At 46.3% G+C, this 21204-nt stretch overlaps 6 protein-coding genes across 7 annotated transcripts; 3 read left to right on the forward strand and 3 right to left on the reverse strand.

Annotated features, from left to right (window-relative positions):
• Positions 1–3033: 3033 nt before the first annotated feature.
• On the reverse strand, positions 3034–4998 carry LOC9635197 (probable protein phosphatase 2C 57). Its single transcript, XM_002982128.2, has 4 exons — positions 4587–4998; positions 4106–4282; positions 3823–4034; positions 3034–3698 (listed from the first exon to the last, which is right to left on the reverse strand). The coding sequence occupies exons 1-4, from the start codon at positions 4761–4763 to the stop codon at positions 3125–3127; spliced, it is 1140 nt and encodes a 379-aa protein (XP_002982174.2). The 5' UTR covers positions 4764–4998; the 3' UTR covers positions 3034–3124.
• Positions 4999–5389: 391 nt separating this feature from the next.
• LOC9635615 (respiratory burst oxidase homolog protein F) lies at positions 5390–9602 on the forward strand. The gene is made up of 13 exons (XM_024687210.1): positions 5390–6088; positions 6545–6704; positions 6758–6806; positions 6947–7060; positions 7142–7564; positions 7621–8007; positions 8061–8156; positions 8226–8341; positions 8418–8594; positions 8662–8983; positions 9041–9169; positions 9245–9323; positions 9370–9602. Exons 1-13 carry the CDS (start codon positions 5599–5601, stop codon positions 9477–9479), a joined length of 2652 nt encoding a protein of 883 aa, XP_024542978.1. The 5' UTR covers positions 5390–5598; the 3' UTR covers positions 9480–9602.
• Positions 9603–10003: 401 nt separating this feature from the next.
• On the forward strand, positions 10004–11248 carry LOC9635198 (WAT1-related protein At3g18200). The gene has a single exon (XM_024687101.1). The coding sequence runs from the start codon at positions 10004–10006 to the stop codon at positions 11246–11248; it is 1245 nt and encodes a 414-aa protein (XP_024542869.1).
• A 2832-nt stretch (positions 11249–14080) lies between these two features.
• Positions 14081–15874, reverse strand: LOC9635199 (1,2-dihydroxy-3-keto-5-methylthiopentene dioxygenase 3). 2 transcript variants are annotated; one of them, XM_024687204.1, is made up of 7 exons: positions 15823–15874; positions 14951–15757; positions 14793–14887; positions 14597–14711; positions 14379–14503; positions 14255–14297; positions 14081–14202 (listed from the first exon to the last, which is right to left on the reverse strand). In XM_024687204.1, the coding sequence occupies exons 2-7, from the start codon at positions 15042–15044 to the stop codon at positions 14150–14152; spliced, it is 525 nt and encodes a 174-aa protein (XP_024542972.1). In that variant the 5' UTR covers positions 15045–15757; positions 15823–15874; the 3' UTR covers positions 14081–14149. The 2 variants fall into 2 exon arrangements, with proteins under 2 accessions (XP_024542972.1, XP_024542971.1); XM_024687203.1 differs by having other exon boundaries at positions 14135–14202; positions 14255–14325.
• Positions 15875–15921: 47 nt separating this feature from the next.
• LOC9635616 lies at positions 15922–17163 on the reverse strand. Its single transcript, XM_002982130.2, has 6 exons — positions 16988–17163; positions 16863–16930; positions 16664–16805; positions 16498–16611; positions 16222–16446; positions 15922–16164 (listed from the first exon to the last, which is right to left on the reverse strand). Exons 1-6 carry the CDS (start codon positions 17138–17140, stop codon positions 15991–15993), a joined length of 876 nt encoding a protein of 291 aa, XP_002982176.1. The 5' UTR covers positions 17141–17163; the 3' UTR covers positions 15922–15990.
• Positions 17164–17807: 644 nt separating this feature from the next.
• LOC9635617 (auxin-induced protein 5NG4) lies at positions 17808–19135 on the forward strand. The gene is made up of 3 exons (XM_002982015.2): positions 17808–17953; positions 18049–18151; positions 18488–19135. Exons 1-3 carry the CDS (start codon positions 17808–17810, stop codon positions 19133–19135), a joined length of 897 nt encoding a protein of 298 aa, XP_002982061.2.
• The last annotated feature ends 2069 nt before the right edge of the window (positions 19136–21204 follow it).

Here is a 21204-nt window from a genome sequence, read left to right on the forward strand (position 1 = left end):
CAAGCTTTCGCCACGCTTTTAGCCACTGACATCTCGATTGGGAATTCCAGGTATTTCTTGAGTTTTCCAGGTTATCGGTGCCTCCTGATTTCTTGAATCTCTCTCTCCACTCTTCTAGCCACTCATCTCTTTTAAAAGCCCTTCTCCAAAATGGAGTGCCGTGACCCATTCGAGGCATGAGTAAAAAGTTCCTTAAGTTGTCGTCTTTTTAGTTTAGACGAGAAAAGATGGAATTCGTGCGCGTTCCTGGATCGAAGCTGCCACGCTTTGACATAGAGCTTGAGCGAATAATTCCTATATTTCCACAACTATTCCAGCAATTGGTATGCAATTTCTTTTTCTTTTCACTTAGGCATCTAAGATCTAATTAACTGCTAGGAAGAAGAGCTAGTAGCTCTAGAAGCATGCAACGAGCATTCATGGGAGTCTCTAGCTATTCCTTTGGAGTGGATTATGGATACACTGATTGTTAGCTGCAGCGTTGTGAACCATCTTCAACATATGAAGGATTCGAAAAACCTTCGAGGTGCAATACAAGAAATTGAGGTATCTACTTTCAGGCACAAAAAATTGTTAATAATGGTTTCTTATAGGCTCGAAGGAAAGATTTTGATCTCAAACTTGCCCAGAGCAAACCTCTCTTCGATAGCTTCAAGGCACTTCAGGAAGACCCGAACTTCCAAAATTCGAGCGATGCTCAGAAAAGGACTGTGGAAAGCTACATGAAAAAGGTAATTATAAGTGGTGTTCATTTGGAAGATGGACAAAAGAAGCTCTTCAACCAGTATGAGAAGGTATTCTTTGCATTTGTTATGTATTTGTATAATACTTTTTCCAGGAACTAGTGGAGCTGACTAGAAAATTCAGTGACAATATCCTCGATTCCATTAGAAAATATGGCAAACTAGTTACTAGTGTGGAAGAAGTTGAGGGATTGTCGGCAACATCTCTGGCACTTGCAGCAAAAGCAGCAGCTTCAGAGGTAATTGAAGCTATGATAATAATCACACAATTCTTTCATAATTGATCATTTTCAGGGCTATGAAGTTGCATCACCCGAGCTTGGGCCTTGGCTATTTAAGATCGATAAATCTAGTTATTTTCGAGTGATGAAACATCTGAAGAACAGGAAAGCCCGAGAGGAGTTATATGTGGCTTATAGAAACAAAGCTTCTACTGGGGAGTTCAACAACACTCCTGTCTTGACACGAATCTTAGAACTCCGAAATTTGAAAGCCAAACTTCTTGGTTACAAGAACTATGCCGAGGTGGTATAAGTGTTTCTTTGATATTTTATTAGTCTTATGATTATTCCTCTTCTAGATTAGTATGCTTTTGAAAATGGCAACACTTGATAAAGCCAACGAGTTGCTAGAAAAACTTCGAAGCGGGGCATGGGATGGTGCTTTGCGAGGTAAAAGTTTTGAAAACCTCTAGTTTCTTTCGGATGGTATAAAATCTTACTCCATTATTGTTTCAGAACTAGAGGCTTTGAAGGCTCTAGCAGCGTCCAATGGTGAGAATTATGAGCTCATGCCTTGGGATCTTCCATACTGGATGGAAAGGCGACGAGAAGCCAGGCTTGACATGAGCGAGGTGATGAAAACCTCTACCAAGTCTACTTTTAACTTTTCGAATTTGCAGGAAGAGTTCAGGCCATTCTTTGCATTCCCTCATGTGTTGGAAGGCTTGTTTTTGCTGGCAAAAAGACTCTTTTCAATAGAGATTGATGCTGCAGACAACCTCGTGGCAACATCCGTAAGTGTTTAGCTTTCGTGCACTTGAACGTCTTGAATGAGTTGTATGTTTTCTTCGTAGATTTGGCACGGTGACGTGAGGTTTTTCAGAGTGAAAGATATGGATACCAAGGAAACGCTTGCCTACTTTTACATAGATCCATACTCAAGGCCTCTGGAAAAGAGAGGAGGTGCTTTTGTTAGCAGCTTTGTGGCAAAGAGAAGCCGAGCTCTTGCACCAGAGGGTTGTGACATCCGACTCCCAGCTTGTATCATCGTTTGCAATCAGACGCCGCCTCTCGGAGACAACCCAAGCTTGATGACATTTGACGAGGTATATATTACATTTTATAGCCATTGATATTTGATTTCATGGTTGTGTGTCTAGTTGAAAACACTGTTTCACGAGTTTGGCCACGCTTTGCAACACATGCTTACGACACAAGAGGTCATATTCGTTTCAGGTATGCAAAATGTAGAACAAGATGCTGTAGAGCTCCCCTCGCAATTCATGGAGAACTGGTGCTACGATAAGTAAGAATAGTATATGTTAACCAATTTAGAAGGATTATATAATAAATTTCCATTGCAGGGACACACTGTCAAGCTTTGCCAAGCATTACAAAACAGGCGAGCTACTTCCAGAATCGCTGTTTGAAAAGATCAAATCATCTAGAACACTGAGAGCTATAGACATGTTAAACCAGGTATGCTTGCTTTACATTTTTCCTTTTTCTGATGTTTCATTGTTGAGGTGTACCAGGTCTTACTTGCCGCAGTGGATCTAGAGCTCCACTCCAACTTTGAGCCTAATGGTTTGACAACGAAAATTCACGAAGTGTATAGCGAACTATCACAAAAAACTCAGATTCCACCGTGCATGCCTGGAGAACAATACCTTTGCAGCTTCTCACATATTTCTACTGGTATGTATATCGGCAATGCCTTCTGAAGATATATAACTTTTCACTTGAAGCTGATGCTTCTATTTCTTTCATAGGTAATTATGCAGCTGGATACTATGGTTATAAGGTGGCTCTAAAATATTTCAGAAAAAAAAACATGGTCTTTCTTAATGTTTTTCTATCTTGCAGTGGGCTGAAGTCTTGTCTGCCGATGTTTTCAATGGATTTGAAGAAGCTATGCTCAAAGATGAAAAGGTACCAAAGAAGAAACTATACCGTATAGTTTTGAAGATTTGGTTCTGACATTTAATTCTTGTAGGCTGTGAAGGAGGTCGGGATGCGTTTCCGCAATACAATCTTGGCACTCGGAGGTGGAATGGCGGCTCTAGATGTTTTCAAAGCATTCCGGGGCAGAGAACCATCTGTTGATCCTTTACTTCGGCAATATGGACTTACGAAATAGTGACGAGTCTATAGACAATATTACAAGCTATTGAGAAGTTCCTGGAGGTTACGAAGGCCTTCGTTGGAAATAGTTCTCACGGGAGGCTTGATGATCCGAAGGCTGGGTGGCGGATCCCTGCGGAAGCACACGGTCACCACCGTGAGATTGTCCGAGGTGTCCCGCTTGAGAGCCTCGACGATCAAGTCCTTGGAGCACTTCTCCGGATCGTTGTGCTGCTGGAGCCTCCTGCGGGCAAAGGTGACGGCGTCCTGGCTCGAGAATGCGTCCCAGAGACCATCACAGCCGATGATGAGAAACTCGTCGTCCTCGGTGAGCTCGGCCTGCCGCATCTCTGGCTCGCCGCTCAGAGGCCCGCTGGAGGAGCCACCATCGTCGTCGTCGGCTTTGAGCCCTTCGAGGTGCCAGTCGCCCAGAGCTCTGGCCACTGAGAGCTGTCCATTGAGGTAGCCATCGTCGACGAAGCCTCCCAGTGACTCAATGCGAGATTTTTCCTCCACACACGACGGCTTGTGGTCTCTTGACATTGGCACAGCTCTGCCGCGTCTACAGAGAACTGCACGACAATCTCCTACATTAGCCACTAACAAGGTCCTGCAAATAGTGTAGAAAACACAAACACGACGTCACTGGAAGAGCTCCAAGGAGAAGATGGTAAAAAAGAATATAAAAAACAAGCAGGCAGAGCAGGATATGTTTTAAATGAATTTTAGAATACCTCCCAAAGATGAGCACGGTGAGAGCAGTGGTCCCGGATGCAAGCTCGCTATCAATCTGGCAGGCCTGAGCGAAAGCTCTGTCGGTCCGCAAAAATGCTCGCTTCACTGCCTCCTCCAGTGCCGCGGGAAACGCCGTGTCTTCCACGATGAACTTGAGAAGGTTTTCTCTCACGAACTGCGCGGCATCTTTTCCAAGATGGCCATCAAACACCTGCAAGTAGACTTCTTTCTCGCTTTGCAGAATATAAAAGAGAGAGACAAAACGCTTAGAAGAGAGCGTACCCCGTAGAAGGAACCAGTGCTCTCGCCAATGACAAGCTCACCGAGATGCTTGACAAGATCGTCGATTCGGACGTGGGCATCTTCCATGTGATTGCGGAGCCCAATGTCGGCCCAGCCACCCGAGCGAATAAACGGGAGGAATTCCTCCACAAGAGCTTCGGTGATCTTCTCGTCCACCTAAAAAGAGTGGAAGAAAAAACACACATCACCAAACAAGTAGCGAAAACCACTGACTACCTACACGCAAAAAAGTAGACTAACACGCACGGACAGACGAAAAGCTCCACCCGGGACCAAAAAAATCTAGGCACGAATGGGAAGAAAGCAAAGCAATCGTACACACAAAAAAAAAGAAGAAAATTTCACAAAGCAGGCAAAGCAAATCGTACACAAAAAAGAAAAATCCAATCACAGCTTTACCAGCGAGAAAGAAGAGAACCATCCAAGATAGAAAAAATTTCTAGCGAGACAAGAGACGTACCAGGGAAGGAGTGGAGGAGCCTGGATTGGAAACAACCTCTTCTTGGTCAGGAGAGGCAACAACGCCGGCATCATCCACCGAGAGAGTGCTTCCATTGGAAATCGACTTGGAGGTCGAAGTGCCAGCCCTGCATTCTCCATCTAAAACTCCGACCGTGGGTGAGATACCAGCTGCCATCGCTGCCGCTGCTGCTTGGCATGTAGCTGTGCTGCGCGGGACCAAATACCTCGTCGGGAGGGGGGAGATTCCGGGCGCCGCCGCCGCCGCCGCCGCCGCCGCCGCTGCTGCTGCTGTGGCGAGCGATCGATCGATGCGCGTGGCCGCGAGGATTGCCAGAGGGAAACCGAGGCGGCGTGAGCAATCGTACCTGGAAATGCCGCGCGCCACACAAAAAGAAAAGAAAAAAGAGGAGAAAGAGAAAGGACTAGCCCTAAAGTGTCGGGGATCCAACGGCCAGGATCTAGGCAAGCATATGCTGAAAAAGATTCGCATCTTTTGAATGGACACGTTTTTCAAATTTGATGGACGATGTCCTCCACTGGATGGAAGCTTCTTCGTAAAATCAATCTTTTTTGCGTGGCGGCCACTGTGATATTTTTAAAGCTCCAGAGGTTGGAAAAGTTGAATCGAGTCTCTACGCTAACATAGGCACACCACTGGGGGATAATCCACAACCATACCTTATCTTCCAAAAACAAAGATACTTTATAGTATAAAAATAAAAAAGGAATATTTTAGTAATAAAAATGTCCACGATTTTTTTGGTGAGTGGGCGACCACATGTGCTACTATTATACGTGCAGCAGCTTTTCGGCTATGGCCGCCGGCAAGAGTTTCCTTGCTAGCTTCGTTGCCTGGTCAAAACATCACGCGAGACGCGATTTCCATTTACTCCAGCGCGGCCCAAGGTCGCGGCCCAAGGTCTATCGCCATATAACAAATGCGTCACAGAGTGGCACGCTAGCTCGATCTAGAGAGCAGAGAAGGAAGAGCGAGCAGCATCCATCCCTCGATGGTGAAAGAGGATCACATAACGGTCGAGATGAGGAACTTGTCTGGCGCTGGCGCCAGATCCAGGGGCACGTCGCGAACCAGCTCCGCAAACACGGGCACCGGCGGCGAGGTTCTCGTGGAGCTCCAGATCGGGAGGGCCGACAGCGACGACTCGCTGCTAGAGATCAACAGCCTAAACAGCAGCTCCGACCATAGCGCCAAGAGGATCACGTCCTCCAAGTGGAAGCAATTCTCCCAGGAGCTCAAGAAGCTCTCGTTGAGCCGGAGTGGTACCAACAAGGGGGGGGCGGGGGCGGCGGCGGCGGCGGGCGGGGCTAGGCTCCCGCGCACCAAATCCTCCGCCGAGACCGCCATCAAGGGGCTTCGATTCATCAGCAAGGCCACCGAGAAGGCCGACCGGGAGCAGCTATGGCAGGATGTGGCGACGCGGTTCGACTCCCTGGCCGTGGATGGATTCCTCTCGCGCGCCGATTTTGGAGCTTGCATTGGTGAGTTTTCTTGTTCTTGGCCTCGTTTGAATCTTGTTGGGTTTGGATCGCTCCTTCTCTCGATCCGAGGCCTGGGCTGGCGATCGGATCATGTGGGTCGGGTGATCCCGACACGATCTGTCGTGGGTTCCACCCCTCTCGTGCTCGTTTTGCTCGAGCCCCTCGATCCCCTGGCTTGCCGCTGCGATTTCTCGCTGCTGGGGACGTGGGTCTCGCTGGCTCGTGATCCCCAGGGGATTGCTCTGGTGACTCCGTGATGGGTCCGCCGCATTTCTCGATCTTGGAATGGTTTCTCGCTCCTATCATTGTCCGCATTGGTTGCGATGCCAGTGCATGTGATGACTGTTGAAAGTCTGCAGCACTACAGTGGCCGCATTGTGTGCTTTTTTGCTCGACCTTTTCTCACGATCGATCTGTCGGAATCAAATCTCAGCCTCTTTTGTCTTGGATCTACAGGTATGAAAGATTCAAAGGAGTTTGCGGGACAGTTGTTCGATTGTCTAGCCCGCAAAATGGACGTGAACCAGCTCAAAATCGATAAAGACCAGGCTCGCGAGTTTTGGTTCTGGATCTCCGACCCGAGCTTCGACTCCAGGCTCGAAATCTTCTTCGACATGTACGTAAAAATCTGAATTTTCCTCTTCTTTCAACTCAACCGGTTTTGCACAGGTGCGACAAAAATTCCGACGGAAGGATTACGGAAGAAGAAGTGAAAGAGGCAAGCTTTCTTCCATTCTTTTTGTTCCATTACTGCTTGCTACGACGACGCTGACTAACGAAAAAAATTCTATTCTTTTGTTCCACTATTGCTTGCTACGACGACGCTGACTAACGATCGCGAAAAATTTCTTTGTCCAGGTCATTAAAATAAGCGCGAGTGAGAACAAGCTCTCGAAACTCAAGGAGCAAGCCGACGAGTACGCGGCGCTGATCATGGAAGAATTAGACCCGGACAATCTGGGTTATGTCGAGGTTTGCCATCCATCTTTGACTCTCGTTAAGCTCACGACCAAATCACTCGCTCACTCTAGACTTTGTGTCACTTTCTTGCAGCTATGGCAACTTGAAACTCTCCTACGTGGTGAGATTGTCGGTGCCTCGCAGCGATACTCCACACAAAACGTAAGCCAGATGCTAAGTCAAGCACTGGTTCCACCACACAGACGGGGCCACTTGCACGAGATCAAGTCCAAGACCAAGTATTTCCTGGCCGAGAACTGGAAGAGGATTTGGGTGCTGGCGCTGTGGATCGCTGCGTGCGTCGGGCTTTTCACCTGGAAGTTCGTCCAGTACCGGAACAAGGCCGCGTTTGATGTCATGGGATATTGTCTCTGCATCGCCAAAGGTGCGGCCGAGACTCTCAAGCTCAACATGGCTTTGATCTTGTTTCCAATGTGTCGGAACTTTCTCACGTACTTGAGATCGACTTGGCTCAACCAGGTCGTGCCTTTCAACGACAATATCAACTTTCACAAGGTAAAGTTCTAGCTAGCTCTTTTCCTGATGTTTAAACGTTTTCTCCCTTCGAGCAGACTATAGCGGCTGGAATCGTCGTGGGTGTTCTTCTCCACGGAGGAATGCATATAACTTGCGATATCCCGAGGCTTGTGAGCTACGACGAGGAGGAATTCATCGCGAAGATCGGGCGTGGATTCAACTATAGGCAGCCAACTTACTGGGAGGTTGTCAAGGGCGTGGAGGGAGTGACGGGGATTGTCATGGTGGTTCTCATGGCGATAGCTTTCACACTCGCAACTCACAAGTTTCGGCGAAATCTCGTCAAGTTCCCGTGGCCTTTCCACCGGATGACGGGATTCAACACGTTTTGGTACACACATCACCTCTTCATCATCGTCTACGTGCTTCTCATCATCCACGGCATCTTCCTCTACCTGACTTACAAATGGCAGCAAAAAACTGTAAGATCATCTTGCTCCAAATTCACGTTCTTACTTTTTCCTTTCAAACGCAGACTTGGATGTATGTTGCGATCCCTGTCCTTCTCTACGCGTTTGAAAGGATTCGCAGGGTTTTCAAGTCTACTGTTTATCCGGTGAAAGTCGTAAAGGTAGGACTTCACCACCGTTGTTTGCATGGAGATTGAAAAATCTGGGTTCCTTTTTGTCAAACTTTTCAGGTGGCTATCTACACTGGCAACGTCATGGCTTTGTACATGACCAAGCCTCCAAACTTCCGGTACAAGAGTGGAATGTACATGGTCTTGAACTGTCCAGCAGTCTCTCCATTTGAGTGGTGAGTTTCTTTCACATTTTTTTCCCATTTTTTTTATAATGATTCTCAAGAACTTGTCTATGTGATCGTGTTACAGGCATCCATTCTCAATCACTTCCGCTCCAGGCGACGAGTATCTCAGCGTTCACATCAGAACTCTCGGTGACTGGACGGCAGAACTTAAGAACGTGTTCTCGCAAATTTGCGAACCATCCGCTGGTGGCAAGAGTGGATTGCTGCGTGCCGAGGCATGGAACTCCGGGGACAGCTCAAAGTAAGCCATCTTTACTTTTCCTCGAGAGAGAGCCGCAAGAACTAATCTATGATCCAATCCTTCGCAGCTTTCCAAAGCTCTTCATCGATGGGCCTTACGGAGCTCCATCGCAGGACTACACCTCCTACGACATTCTCCTTCTCGTCGGCCTGGGCATTGGAGCCACTCCCTTCATCAGTGTTCTCAAAGACATGCTCAACAACATGAAGAAGAACGAGACGAGCGCCGACGTGAGGATCCCAATGCCCAGCCCTAGAAGAAGTCCAGGGAACTCCACGGTCCCCGGCTGGACTCCCACGAACGCTTACTTCTACTGGGTTACACGAGAGCAAGGATCTTTCGACTGGTTCAAAGGTGTCATGAACGAAGTTGCCGAGATTGACTCCAAGGTTGGAAGTTTTCGTATGATGTTTCCATTCTTACACGTTCTTACGATGTTTTGTCAGGCTGTTATCGAGCTACATAACTATTTGACGAGTGTTTACGAAGAGGGCGATGTTCGATCGGCCCTGATTACGATGGTGCAAAGTCTACAGCATGCACGGAATGGGGTCGATATTATTTCGGGAACTCGGGTACTTTTCTAGCCTCTTTCCTTGAATTTCTTCGTGTTTCTAGTTCTCTTATATGTGTTCTTCATCTTTGGCCAGGTTAAGACTCACTTTGCCCGTCCAAACTGGAGAAAGGTTCTGTCGAGGCTGGAGAAGCTTCACAGAGGCGCGAGAATTGGTATGTTTGTGAGCTTTTCTTTGCTAAAACGTGACAAAATTTTCAGGTGTGTTTTACTGTGGAGCCCCGGCTCTTGGCAAGGAATTGGATGCGTTGTGCAAGGAATACAGCCACCATAACATCACCAAGTTTGACTTTCAAAAGGAAAACTTTTAGAACGTAAAGGAAACCGAGGTTCTATTGGTCGCAAGTGTATATAAAGCATACCAGATTCTTTTTTGTACCGATGCCAATCCGAGTACATAATTTACGAGATTTAAAGAGCTCATGCATGCGTGACAAGCTTGTATATGTTGTTCCAAGTTTGCCTTCAATTTTAGTCGGGCCAGGTGGTTTTGTTTCTTTGTTTTTGCCTTGATAGGCATTTACAAGCTCGGAATTTCTCCAGATCAGATCTTTCATAGCTTAATGACATATTGCATATACGTGTAAGTTTTATGTGCTCGTTTTTAAGTCAACAAGTTTCTACATCCCTTGATCTCACCTCAGAAATGTCAACTTTGCCACACCTTTTACTCGACCAGATTGCTTAGTAATGTACCTTTTTCTTTAGTTATTCCTTTTCAGAATTATGTTGGGGATTTATTAAACCAAACTTTACTGGACCTTTTTATTTTTCATATAAAAGCCCTAGAGATCTTGAAGGATTTTCATCAAAGCTCCTCTCCCTTTGTTGGATAATGGCTGTGGTTTCTACAACACCACAAGAGTTACGCATAGACATCAACGATCAAAGGAGTATGAATAACGATAATTCTTCTCTACAAAATTGTGCTGGAAAGTTGAGGCTCTATCTCTCACTTGGCGCAACACAAGCTCTCTTTGCTGGATTCGAAGTTTTGAGCCGAGTAGCTCTCGACCAAGGCGTGGGAAAGACGGCGTTCACGTTTTATAGGAATTGTCTCGCCACCATCGTGTTGGGAATCTTTGGAATCATCTTCGAGCGCAAGAACTGGAGGAAGCTCACTTCCAAGGAGGTTTTCTACTTCTTTTTCCTAGGGTTCTTGGGGGTGACGATGAACCAGCTTTGCTACCTGGTCGGCCTGGGTTTGACGTCGGTCATGGTTACATCTGCCATCCGCAACTGCATCCCTATAATGACGTTTGTTCTTGCGTGTTTCTTCAAGCTGGAAAAGGTTGACTTGAGACAAAGGCATGGCATCGCCAAGCTCTCGGGAGCGCTGATCGGTCTTGTTGGTTCAATCATCTTGTCGATCTACAAAGGTCCCGTGGTTCTTGAGGGCAAATTCGCAGTCTTCCGCACCAAGGATGATCAAGGCTCGTCGGCGATCGTCTCCAACATTGTGGAGCGCCATGTACTCTACTTCTTCACTGGCGAGCTCCACTATAAGATGGTTTCATGGCATCTGGGAGCAATCTTTCTCCTCCTATCGGGCCTCTCTTTTGCGCTCTTTCTCATCCTCCAGGCTCCAGTACTCAAATCTTTCCCAGCTCCAGTAACTTTCGCTTCCATGTCGTGCCTCTCGAGTGTGATCCAGCTCCCGGTTGTTGGAGCGGCGTTTGAGCCACAGTGGAGCTTGTGGACGAACATCAAACTCGGGGAAGCTCTGAGCATCGTCTACGCGGGAGTAATTGGATCGGGGATTGTATCAGGGATTCAATCGTGGGCGGTGAAAGAAGGAGGCCCGGTGGTAGTGGCAGCGTATCAACCACTGGAAACTATTATCACGGCGTGTCTAAGCTATTTCTTCTTGAAGGAAAGCTTGCGATTGGGAACTCTGGTGGGAGGGCTCACGATTATCTTCGGCTTATACTTGCTCATATGGGGGCAGAGAAAGGAACGCGAGGCAAATGAGGAGGTTACGAGGAAAGCCACAGAGATTACTCTAGTTCTACAGCCTAGTCGGCGAGCTAGCTTTATCAAACCAGTTCAGGTATTTGATGTTGAGCAACGAGGCATTTAAAGCTGAATGAAAGAGCTTTATTGTTGTAAACTAAGTATAATGCAAAGAAAACTAGGAACTTCTCTCAGTGTTCATTTGTTTTTCTTCTAAGGACGTTTGTCAAATTTGCTTAGCTGGACTTGTCTGGGAGAAAAGTCTAGTGAAGAACGAAATATCGGGGTTTTGTTTCTAACCTCTTGCCGGGCAACTGGAAGATCGCGTGGTCAGAGATTTAGATTCATATCACAGCTCTCTTTCACATTGTCCCTTTTAAATTATGCTTCAAAGAATGATCATACTGTGTTGGTTGACCCACTTAAACAAGCTTGCCAAAGAAACTGGGCATGGGGTATTGGAGGAGCAGCTATTTCAGACTTAGTAATAGGATTATAAGCTTCGCTTTGTCCCACATAAAAGCAATGACTCTTTCAAATAGAGTGCTAAGTGAGTTCACAATCCCAGAACTGATCACTCCAGCATGCTATTAAACTTCCATGTTCCCCACGGCAGAAAATTAATGGAAGTCTTGAGATCTGAAGCCTAGAGTGAAAGAGATGAACTAAAGCAACGAAGAAGAAGTATTGCCTTATCCAACCCCAAGACTTTGTTTGATCCGGTCAATGATGTTTGCTTTCTTTGGAATAAAGAATCCACGTTGGGCAGTGTATAAAGAGAGGCAGTTGCAGGGGTGAGACTCGTGGCGCGAGTTAAATGTGCTCGTGAGCCCCGGGTACCTCCCAATGGGCCGCTGGCCTCTACCGCGGGCGTCCGTTAAGTTTCATACCTTGGCAGCGATGAAACATTCTCGAGATGAATCCAGTAGCGATGATGATCTTTGCTTGCAATATATCTGGCACACTTTTTGGGAAGAAAAGATCGGCCTTGATGAACACAAGTAGAAATCGCAGTTTCACACAATAAATGCATCTGTTTTCGTCGAGAGCAGTAGCCTAAACGAACACATAGAAGCTCAGTTTTCTCTTTGTGCTTGCTGTTTGGATGGCAAACGAGAGCACTTTCTCTAGGAGAGGCCAGGAGAATCACCTAGATCGAGAAAGCGATCAGCCGTCGCGAGAGAAAAAAGAAATCCAAGCTTGTGCGGGATCTAACTTTAAATTTTGATAGTTTACTTTTAAAGTTCCAAAGGGCCACGGCATTCAAGCACTCTGCACAGCGATTTGTTTCCCCACGGATATACATCAGCCGCTATTTGCATGAGGGGATTTTAAAATTGGCGCGAAATGGTTTGTGAACAACGAGGACGTGGGGGATCCAAATGATGGCGGCCCACGCAAGGTGGCGGAGGCGAGCGAGATCTTCAACTGGATGGCGGAGCTTGATGTTCATGACGAGGCCAATGAGATGCTCCAGAGCTCACAGTGCTAGCGCCTTTGCTCAGGAAAAGAGCTGTTCGATTCCATGCCCGGCAAGCATATGCGAGGGCCGCCAACTGACGAGACGTGGGTGGCAATGATCAGGGGATCTGGACTAGCCCGCGGCCCGGTCATGCCCTGTTGACTCTTTGGCTGCACCGATTCTTTGCCCTATCCCACATGCCGGAGCGTGGAATGAGGCCACAAACGCAGTGTACTGGACGTTGTAATTTGTGGCAGTAGGGCTCACGTACGCGCAACTAATTTAAGATGGACTGGTCATGGGTATGGCAATAGATCATGTCGATCGGAAAACAATCCCAAGAAATCATACATATCGATCGCTCGACTGAAAACAAATTCCAAGAAGTCAGACGGAAGCTTTCTCATACTCCGCTCGGCCCTCTCAATGTTAAGACGCCATCACTCTTGATCAATTATCTATGAATGCTTTAGAAGGTCCCTGTTTTTCGCTTGGATACCATGGGAAGAACCTCTGATCGATCACTGATGCAATGAGGAAACAAAAGCAGTGCAAGACAGTGTACTTCAATTGACGATGATTTACCAGGTAAGCTTTTGTGGGAGAAGCTCAAATTCGGCTGCTTGATTGGAAGCTCAGTTCATGCAGTTTGGATTCATTGCGACCCGATACACTTGGTGTGGGAGAAATGGTTGGGAATCCATGAATCACGCTACTGCTTATCTCCTTGTCATGGATGCCTCTTGCCTCATGATCTGTTTATTTGCAATTATGGTTCCGTATGTCGGCCCCATACATTCCGGGTTGGGAGTATGTTCACCACTGTATTTACTGTATGCACTGCTCATAGAGAACTTCATCGTCTCAAATTGTAACTTCCTTCACTTCTATAAGTTGACTTTGTTCAAAGAATGCCACCCTTGTGGAGGCTTGGAGTTTATTGCCTGAATCTGGGTGTCTGTTGTAGGTGTTGCTTTATGGTTGGTGGTCAGGCATCACAAACCTCTTCCAGAAAATCGTTAGGTCTGGTGTTTCTCCAAAGTGCTCTAAATGCCATTACATACTTGATTTTCTTAGATTTTAATAACGAAAAATTATATCGTCTAACGTGATTAATCATTTACAAATATCTCTTTGTGGCATGGATTTATATTCTCAATTGATCACGTAGAAGCAAGTCTCGTTGAAATTTTCAATGGAGATGTGAGAACTGATCATGTTAATGTCAGGAGTGACAAGTTACGAACAAGCAGAATAGATACTGTTCTGTATGCCCGTCAGGACAAGTCCAAACCACAAGTGGATTTCCTTATGATCCTATGAAAGATTGACCTTGTGTAGGCCTAGAGAGCCCCCCTTTTTGTTCTAGCAAATCCACCACCTACACCAGATGCCGCAACTGGGCTTTCACCGTAAATGCTAGACCTGATTCATTTCTCTATCATGTGAAGGCATTTTGGCCAGGATCTAAGTGAGCGTTTTGACATACATATATCTTTATTATTATTATTATTATTATTATTATTATTTAATAAGCAATACAAAGCCAAGTAGAAATGCACGTAGTCATTGATTTATAAGCACTTCACTGTGGTGCAAACAAGCTAATGTATTGTTTCCTGGCACCAGCAAACGGCCTTTAGATAACGGAGTATGATACGAATATGTTACCTGACTGGGTGCTCGTCCTGTGGCCTGTTGTAAGGCGTCCAAACTGGTTCTCCCACAAAGAGACGCATTGCCTGCTCGAAACCGAAGCATCAGAAGATAAATTCGTGTGCGATCTCAATACCACCTTGATGTAATTGTTGTTATCCAGAGTGAAGCGATGGTAGCTTCCAGCAGGAAGCACGATCATGTCTCCCTTCTTCACCCAAATACGAATCCACCGATCGCCCAAGTCTCTCACATCGAAGTAGCCTGCGTTTGCCAAACGTTACTTACATCAAGCTGTTCTTCTCACTTACTACTATCGCTTTTGGTCTAAAATGGAAAACCGAGTTTGCTAGTTACCGCTTCCATCGAGGCAGTAGCGGATCTCCTCGTCCAGATGGATGTGCTCCTCGAAGAAGCTCCTGATCTTGTGCTCGTAGTTTGGCAGCTTCTCCGGACTCACGGTGATGATATCCTGTGTGAAACAAAGAAATCAACATAAGCTTTTTTTGCAAATTACTGCAGCTTTGCTCGTCTTTTCCGATCCAAGAGCTACCTGATATGAGTATCCTCGCTTCTTTCGTATCTCCTGTAGCTTTGAATCGGTCTCGTACCGATCTGCGTCGAGATTCCAGTGCAAAACACCCAGAGCTGCAAGGCACCAAAACGTTTCCAAGGTGAGAAGCAGAAAAACAAAGAAATCTCACAGAAAACCTGCGAGCTTCTCGTGCGAAACGAGCTGGACTGGGTTGAGGTGATGCGGCTGCCGCTGATCTTCACTCGAGTCGTCCATATACCAAGCCTCCATCTTGTCTCAGCTCTCCTGCTGCAAAAAACGAACGAGAAAAGAGAAAACTACAGGTTCTCTCTCGTCTCGTTTTCCGAGAGCGAGAGATTCTCGGGGCCGCGAGCACTTCTTGAGATTTATTCTCGTTCTTCAGCTCGATGGATAGATGAAAGGACGAAGCAAGTAGGATCTTCGGAGCGGAGCTGAAGAACAAGTCAATGAGTGAGAGGAAGAAAACTGAAGAACCAGACGGTCGCTCGATGGTTGATTATAAAAGAGTTGATCCTTTCTTTAAATAAGACCCGCCATCCATCGGATGGAACAAGTGTTTATAAGAACGGTTTGGTTTTGTAGAGCCACTGTTTCGTATACAGGCTGGAGAAGACTTTTGCGAGCGATTGCGTGGGCAAATACCAGCAGCGTTTATCTGAAAATTTAACGCAGCGCTCGACATTGGAGTCCGCACCCGGGGAATGTATGTGACATATGCCACTACGGAATCTCTCGTCGGCTTGTTTGCATATGCGCAAGTCTTTTTCTTCTTTGTCAAGAAAAAAATAAACTTCCTGCAAGTTGCAAGTGTTTCTGTCAGTGGATCAAATGGGCCAATTTGATAGCGGCGGGTATTGTTTACTACTTGCCTGGGGTCCAATGCACTGCACTCGGCAAAAGGATGGAACAGTACCCCGCTGGAAGCTTGTGCACCTTTGGCCGCATAGATTAGATGCATGAATCTGTTGACAAGCGAGAAGAGAGTCAGAAGCGATGGAGCTTTCAAGTTAAATTCGATGCCACTCACCTCGCCGATCGTCGATCCACAAGGCCATGGCTGTAGTCTCAATCATCCCTGTCTGACAAACACAAACCAAGCGCAAGTAACTTTATGCACAAATCAGTCTGTCTATATCAAGCACCTGGAGTTCAGAGCTATGTTACACGAGCGTAATTTACAAATAATGGCAGAAAGTTACCCATCGTGGTGTGAAGACGAAGGCATTCCACCGCGCCAATACCCAGACCGAGACAGTCCACTGTCTGCAAGGAACTGCATGTACGTTGCCTCGAGTTCAGCGTAAGACTTGCGTAATTCTTCCTCTTCTCGTGCTTTCCTCTGCTCTTCTGTCTCACTCTCAGCTCCCTCCTGAAAAAGACATGGCATTCAGTCTCACGTCAAGGCTTGCGTGTAAGAGGATTATACCAGCCGCTGTCCATCACCCGGAACAGCCACTTCGGATTCTCTATCGCCGTCGAGGATCCTTTGCCAGCGATGAAGTCGTGGACGGCGTTGTACATCCCACAGCTCTTTCTCAGCTTGCGTCCTAGAGACTTCTACTTTTATTCTGTTCTGCGCTTCTTGTAGGAGTTTTCGAAAGCCAAGAAGCACAACCGGAACCAGCAAGAGTAACGGAGCCGTGAAGCTTACCTGCATAAAACAACACGTTGATATGACGACTTAGTACAAAGAAAAGCTTACGAAGTTTGGAAATCCTGACACCATCCATGGAGGAACAGGTGACCGTGGTTGTGCAACAGTGCTGATAATTTCTTCCGAGGTCGATGGTGTGTCCTGGATGACCAAAGCAGCAACCTGAAGAAGGAAGCCATAGTTCGTGGTACGTGCGAAATGAAAGTTTGTTTACCTTTTGGAACACTCTCGGTTGGACAGGCACTAGCAAGACGCGACCAGTTTGTAGCAAATCAATGTCGTCAATCTTATTTGCTAGAGCGATAGTTTGCACAGAAGTGCTGTATTGGCGGGCTATGGAAGTTAACGTTTCACCCCTGAAGAAACAATGTTAGCACAAGAGAAGGAAATTAAGAGAGCAAAAAATCCCATACTCTTGAACGTTATGGCAAATGGAGAACGAGACAGGATGAGTGACGCTCCGATCGGTTGCTTCTCCGGCCTATTCGCAGAGAAAACACTCCATCACTAGCTATCTTGCTAGAAATTCCGCTCATACCTTGTCCGCCACGGCCGAAATCTTCCCTGCATTCTCCCGGCGCCTCCCGATCGGCACGGATATGGCCAGGGAAGGGAGCCTGGAGATCCCGCGGTCAACCGCGGTGCTAGCGCCCGCCAAGCCAGCGCCGAGATGAGCAACCCTAGCCTGCATAGCGCGAGACCGAGCTAGGGCTTTGCGTAAAAGAATTTCATCTCAAACGGCTACGTTTTGACCAAATTTGACCATTTATCTTAATTAATAAAACTTTGTAGTCTTGTGAATGTTCCGTGTACCACCAAAACTTGCTCCCTACAAAGACTTCCATGAATATATACATACTTTTGAATGAGAAACATTGTCGTCTGTTTATAAAACTCGTGGATCCGACTCGTGGAAGCTAGCTCTTGTCCCTTCCATGGGAATTTCGTTCCACGCTGTTGACTAGAAGTTTTGAAAATTTTCAACCTCGGCATAGAACTAGACCAGATTTGCTTTGACGGCCTTTCTTTCAAATCAGTCAAGGTATCAATAATCAAATACCGGGGCTTTACTTGAATAGTGGCCGTATTCAGTGATGGTTTCTCAGATAGTCAAGTTCACCTTTTTGACTACCTGCAAAGAAAATGCACTGTGTTTAACTCTCAACGACAAGATGTTTAAAACACTGGTTAAAAAGGTGGTCTTATGAGGCTGATTAAAGGTGGTCTTTTGTAACAAGTTACGTGTTGGACGTTCATGCATCCATAACATAAAAGCCCTAGAAATCTTGAAGGATTTTCATCAAGCTCCTCTCCCTTTGTTGGGTTAGTTACGCATAGACATCAACGATCGAAGGAGTATGAATAACGATAATTCTTCTCTACAAAATTGTGCTGGAAAGTTGAGGCTCTATCTCTCACTTGGCGCAACACAAGCTCTCTTTGCTGGATTCGAAGTTTTGAGCCGAGTAGCTCTTGACCAAGGCGTGGGAAAGACGGCGTTCACGTTTTACAGGAATTGTCTCGCCACCATCGTGTTGGGAATCTCTGGAATCATCTTCGAGCGCAACAACTAGGAGGTTTTCTACTTCTTTTTCCTAGGGTTCTTGGGGGTGACGATGAACCAGCTTTGCTACCTGGTCGGCCTGGGTTTGATGTCGGTCATGGTTACATCGGCCATCCGCAACTGCATCCCTATAATGACGTTTGTTCTTGCGACGAGCCTTGATCATCCTTGGTGCGGAAGACTGCGAATTTGCCCTCAAGAACCACGGGACCTTTGTAGATTGACAAGATGATTGAACCAACAAGACCGATCAGCGCTCCCGAGAGCTTGGCGATGCCATGCCTTTGTCTCAAGTTAAATCTTTTCCAGCTTGAAGAAACAAAAGAGTTGTTGATGACTCTTTAGTTTTGGCATATCCTAACTACACATGACCTTGCATTTTGTGCATAAATGATTATAATATTGTTTTGGAAATGTGTTGATGCCAAAGAGCTAAAATATGCCTAATCAACACCATTTCATTGTATATATAAGTTGTACTCGGCAATCGTCTCCAACATTATGGAGAGCCATATACTCCACTTCTTCACTCGCGAGCTCCACTATAAGATGGTTTCATGGCATCTGGGAGCAATCTTTCTCCTCCTATCGGGCCTCTCTTTTGCGCTCTTTCTCATCCTCCAGGCTCCAGTACTCAAATCTTTCCCAGCTCCAGTAACTTTCGCTTCCATGTCGTGCCTCTCGAGTGTGATCCAGCTCCCGATTGTTGGAGAGGCGTTTGAGCCACAGTGGAACTTGTGGACGAACATCAAACTCGGGGAAGCTCTGAGCATCGTCTACGCAGGAGTAATTGGATCGGGGATTGTATCAGGGATTCAATCGTGGGCAGTGAAAGAAGGAGGCCCGGTGGTAGTGGCAGCGTATCAACCACTGGAAACTATTATCACGGCGTGTCTAAGCTATTTCTTCTTGAAGGAAAGCTTGCGATTGGGAACTCTGGTGGGAGGGCTCACGATTATCTCCGGCTTATACTTGCTCATATGGGGGCAGAGAAAGGAACGCGAGGCAAATGAGGAGGTTACGAGGAAAGCCACAGAGATTACTCTAGTTCTACAGCCTAGTCGGCGAGCTAGCTTTATCAAACCAGTTCAGGTATTTAATGTTGAGCAACGAGGCATTTAAAGCTGAATGAAAGAGCTCTATTATGACTTGAATGAAATATCGGAGTTTTGTTTCTAACCTCTTGCCGGGCAGCCGGAATATCGCGTGGTCAGAGACTTAGATTGATATCACAGCTCTCTTTCACATTGTCCCTTTTAAATTATGCTTCAAAGAATGGTTATACTGTGTGGTTGACCCACTTAAGCTTGCCAAAGAAACTGGGCATGCGACTGGGTATTGGAAGAGATTATAAGCATCGCTTTGTCCCCACATAAAAGCAATGAGTCCTTCAAATAGAGTGTTAATTGGCCGGCCTCCATGATCACTCCAGCATGCTATTAAACTTCCATGTTCCCCACGGTAAAAAATTTATGGAAGTCTTGAAATCTGAAGCCTGGAGTGCAAGAGATGAACTAAAGCAACGAAGAAGAGGTTTCATGATGATCTTTAACAAACATTCTCGGGATGAATCCAGTAGCGATGATGATCTTTGGCTGCAATATATCTGGCACGCTTTTTGGGAAGAAAAGATCGGTCTTGATCAACACAAGTAGAAATTTGTTTGCGGTTTCACTCGATAAAAGCATTTGTTTGCGTCTCAAGAGAGCAGTAGCCTAAACGAACACATAGAAGCTCAGTTTCCCTGTTCTCCTTGTGCTTGCTGGTTGGATGGCAAACGAGAGCACTTTCTTTAGGAGAGGCCAGGAGAATCATTATTTCGAAAGCGAGAGTCGAAGTGGGGACTTGGTAGAGTGTATTAGGGTCAGGGTCAACCCTCACATTGGATCCCTATGTGCATGGTCCACCATATAGGAATGGGGGCAGTAGGCAGGAATGGTCACAGAGTTAAAAGTTCCTCAAGAGGATCTCCCACTATTGAAGGGTCTCCCATAATGTTTGGACTAAGTAAGTTGCTTCATCATTGCTTTCTTTTGCTTGTCACTTCATTGGAGGAGACCATCAGATCCCTTGGGAGTAAATTTGTGATTTTTTCCTGTAGTTATTGCAACTTTTTTCCTGCCAACTTGTACTTCCAGAATGTCTTCATTGGCATTAGATCGAGAAAGCGATCAGCTCACGACTCCATAGTCACGCGAGAAAAAAAAGAAATGGATCCTCCAATCGAGCATGATCTACATGCGGCAGCGATCCTCCTCTGTTTCAGAACTTTAAATTTTGATAGCTTTCTTTTAGACCAAGATGGCACCAGTGAAAGTGAGTTCCAAAGGGCCAGGGAAATGGCACTAGGGCGTGCTCATCCAAGCAGCATGGCGATTTGTTTCGCCGCGGATATACATCAGTTTTGCCGCTATAGTTTTTATGGAGATGCCTTGTGGAGAATTATGTGTTTGTTCTTAAAAAGGACTAGCAAGTCGTGGTAGACAATTGTGTTCCTAGTGAGTCTCTATAATCTGATTGTCGATATAAGCACATTCTTGTGAATTTAAACAAGACAGGCATCTTCAATATATAATCTTGTGGTCGTGGGTTCGAACCACGGCGCATGAGGTGATTTTAAAATTGGCGCGAATCTTGTGAACAACGGGCATTTGGAGGACGAAGTTGTGATGGCGGCCTAAGCAAGGTGGCGGAGGCGAGGGAGATCTTCAACTGGATGGCAGAGCTTGATGCTCATTACGAGGCCAAGGAGATGCTAGCCTCGGATGGAATGAGGCCACAAACGCAGTGTGATTCCCGCACTGGACGTTGTAATTTGTGGAAGTTGAGGGCTCGCGTACGCGCAACTAATTTTAAGATGGACTGGTCATGGGTATGGCAAAATATCATGTCGATCGGCGCTGGACTGAAAACAATCCCAAGAAATCAGACATGTCGATCGGTGCTCGACTGAAAACAATCCCAAGGAATCAGACGGAAGCTTTCTCATACTCCGGGGACTCGGCCCTCTCAATGTTAAGACGCCACCGCTCATGATCAATTCTCTATGAATGCTTTAGAAGGTTCCTGTTTTTCACTTGGATACCATGGTAAGAACCTCTGATCATGACAGTGAAATCACTGATGCAATGAGGAAACCAAAGCAGTTCAAGACAGTCTACTTCAATTGTTCTGATGATGATTTACCAGTG

This window comes from Selaginella moellendorffii, unplaced genomic scaffold, assembly GCF_000143415.4.
Source record: "Selaginella moellendorffii unplaced genomic scaffold, v1.0 SELMOscaffold_52, whole genome shotgun sequence".
Taxonomy (NCBI): domain Eukaryota; kingdom Viridiplantae; phylum Streptophyta; class Lycopodiopsida; order Selaginellales; family Selaginellaceae; genus Selaginella; species Selaginella moellendorffii.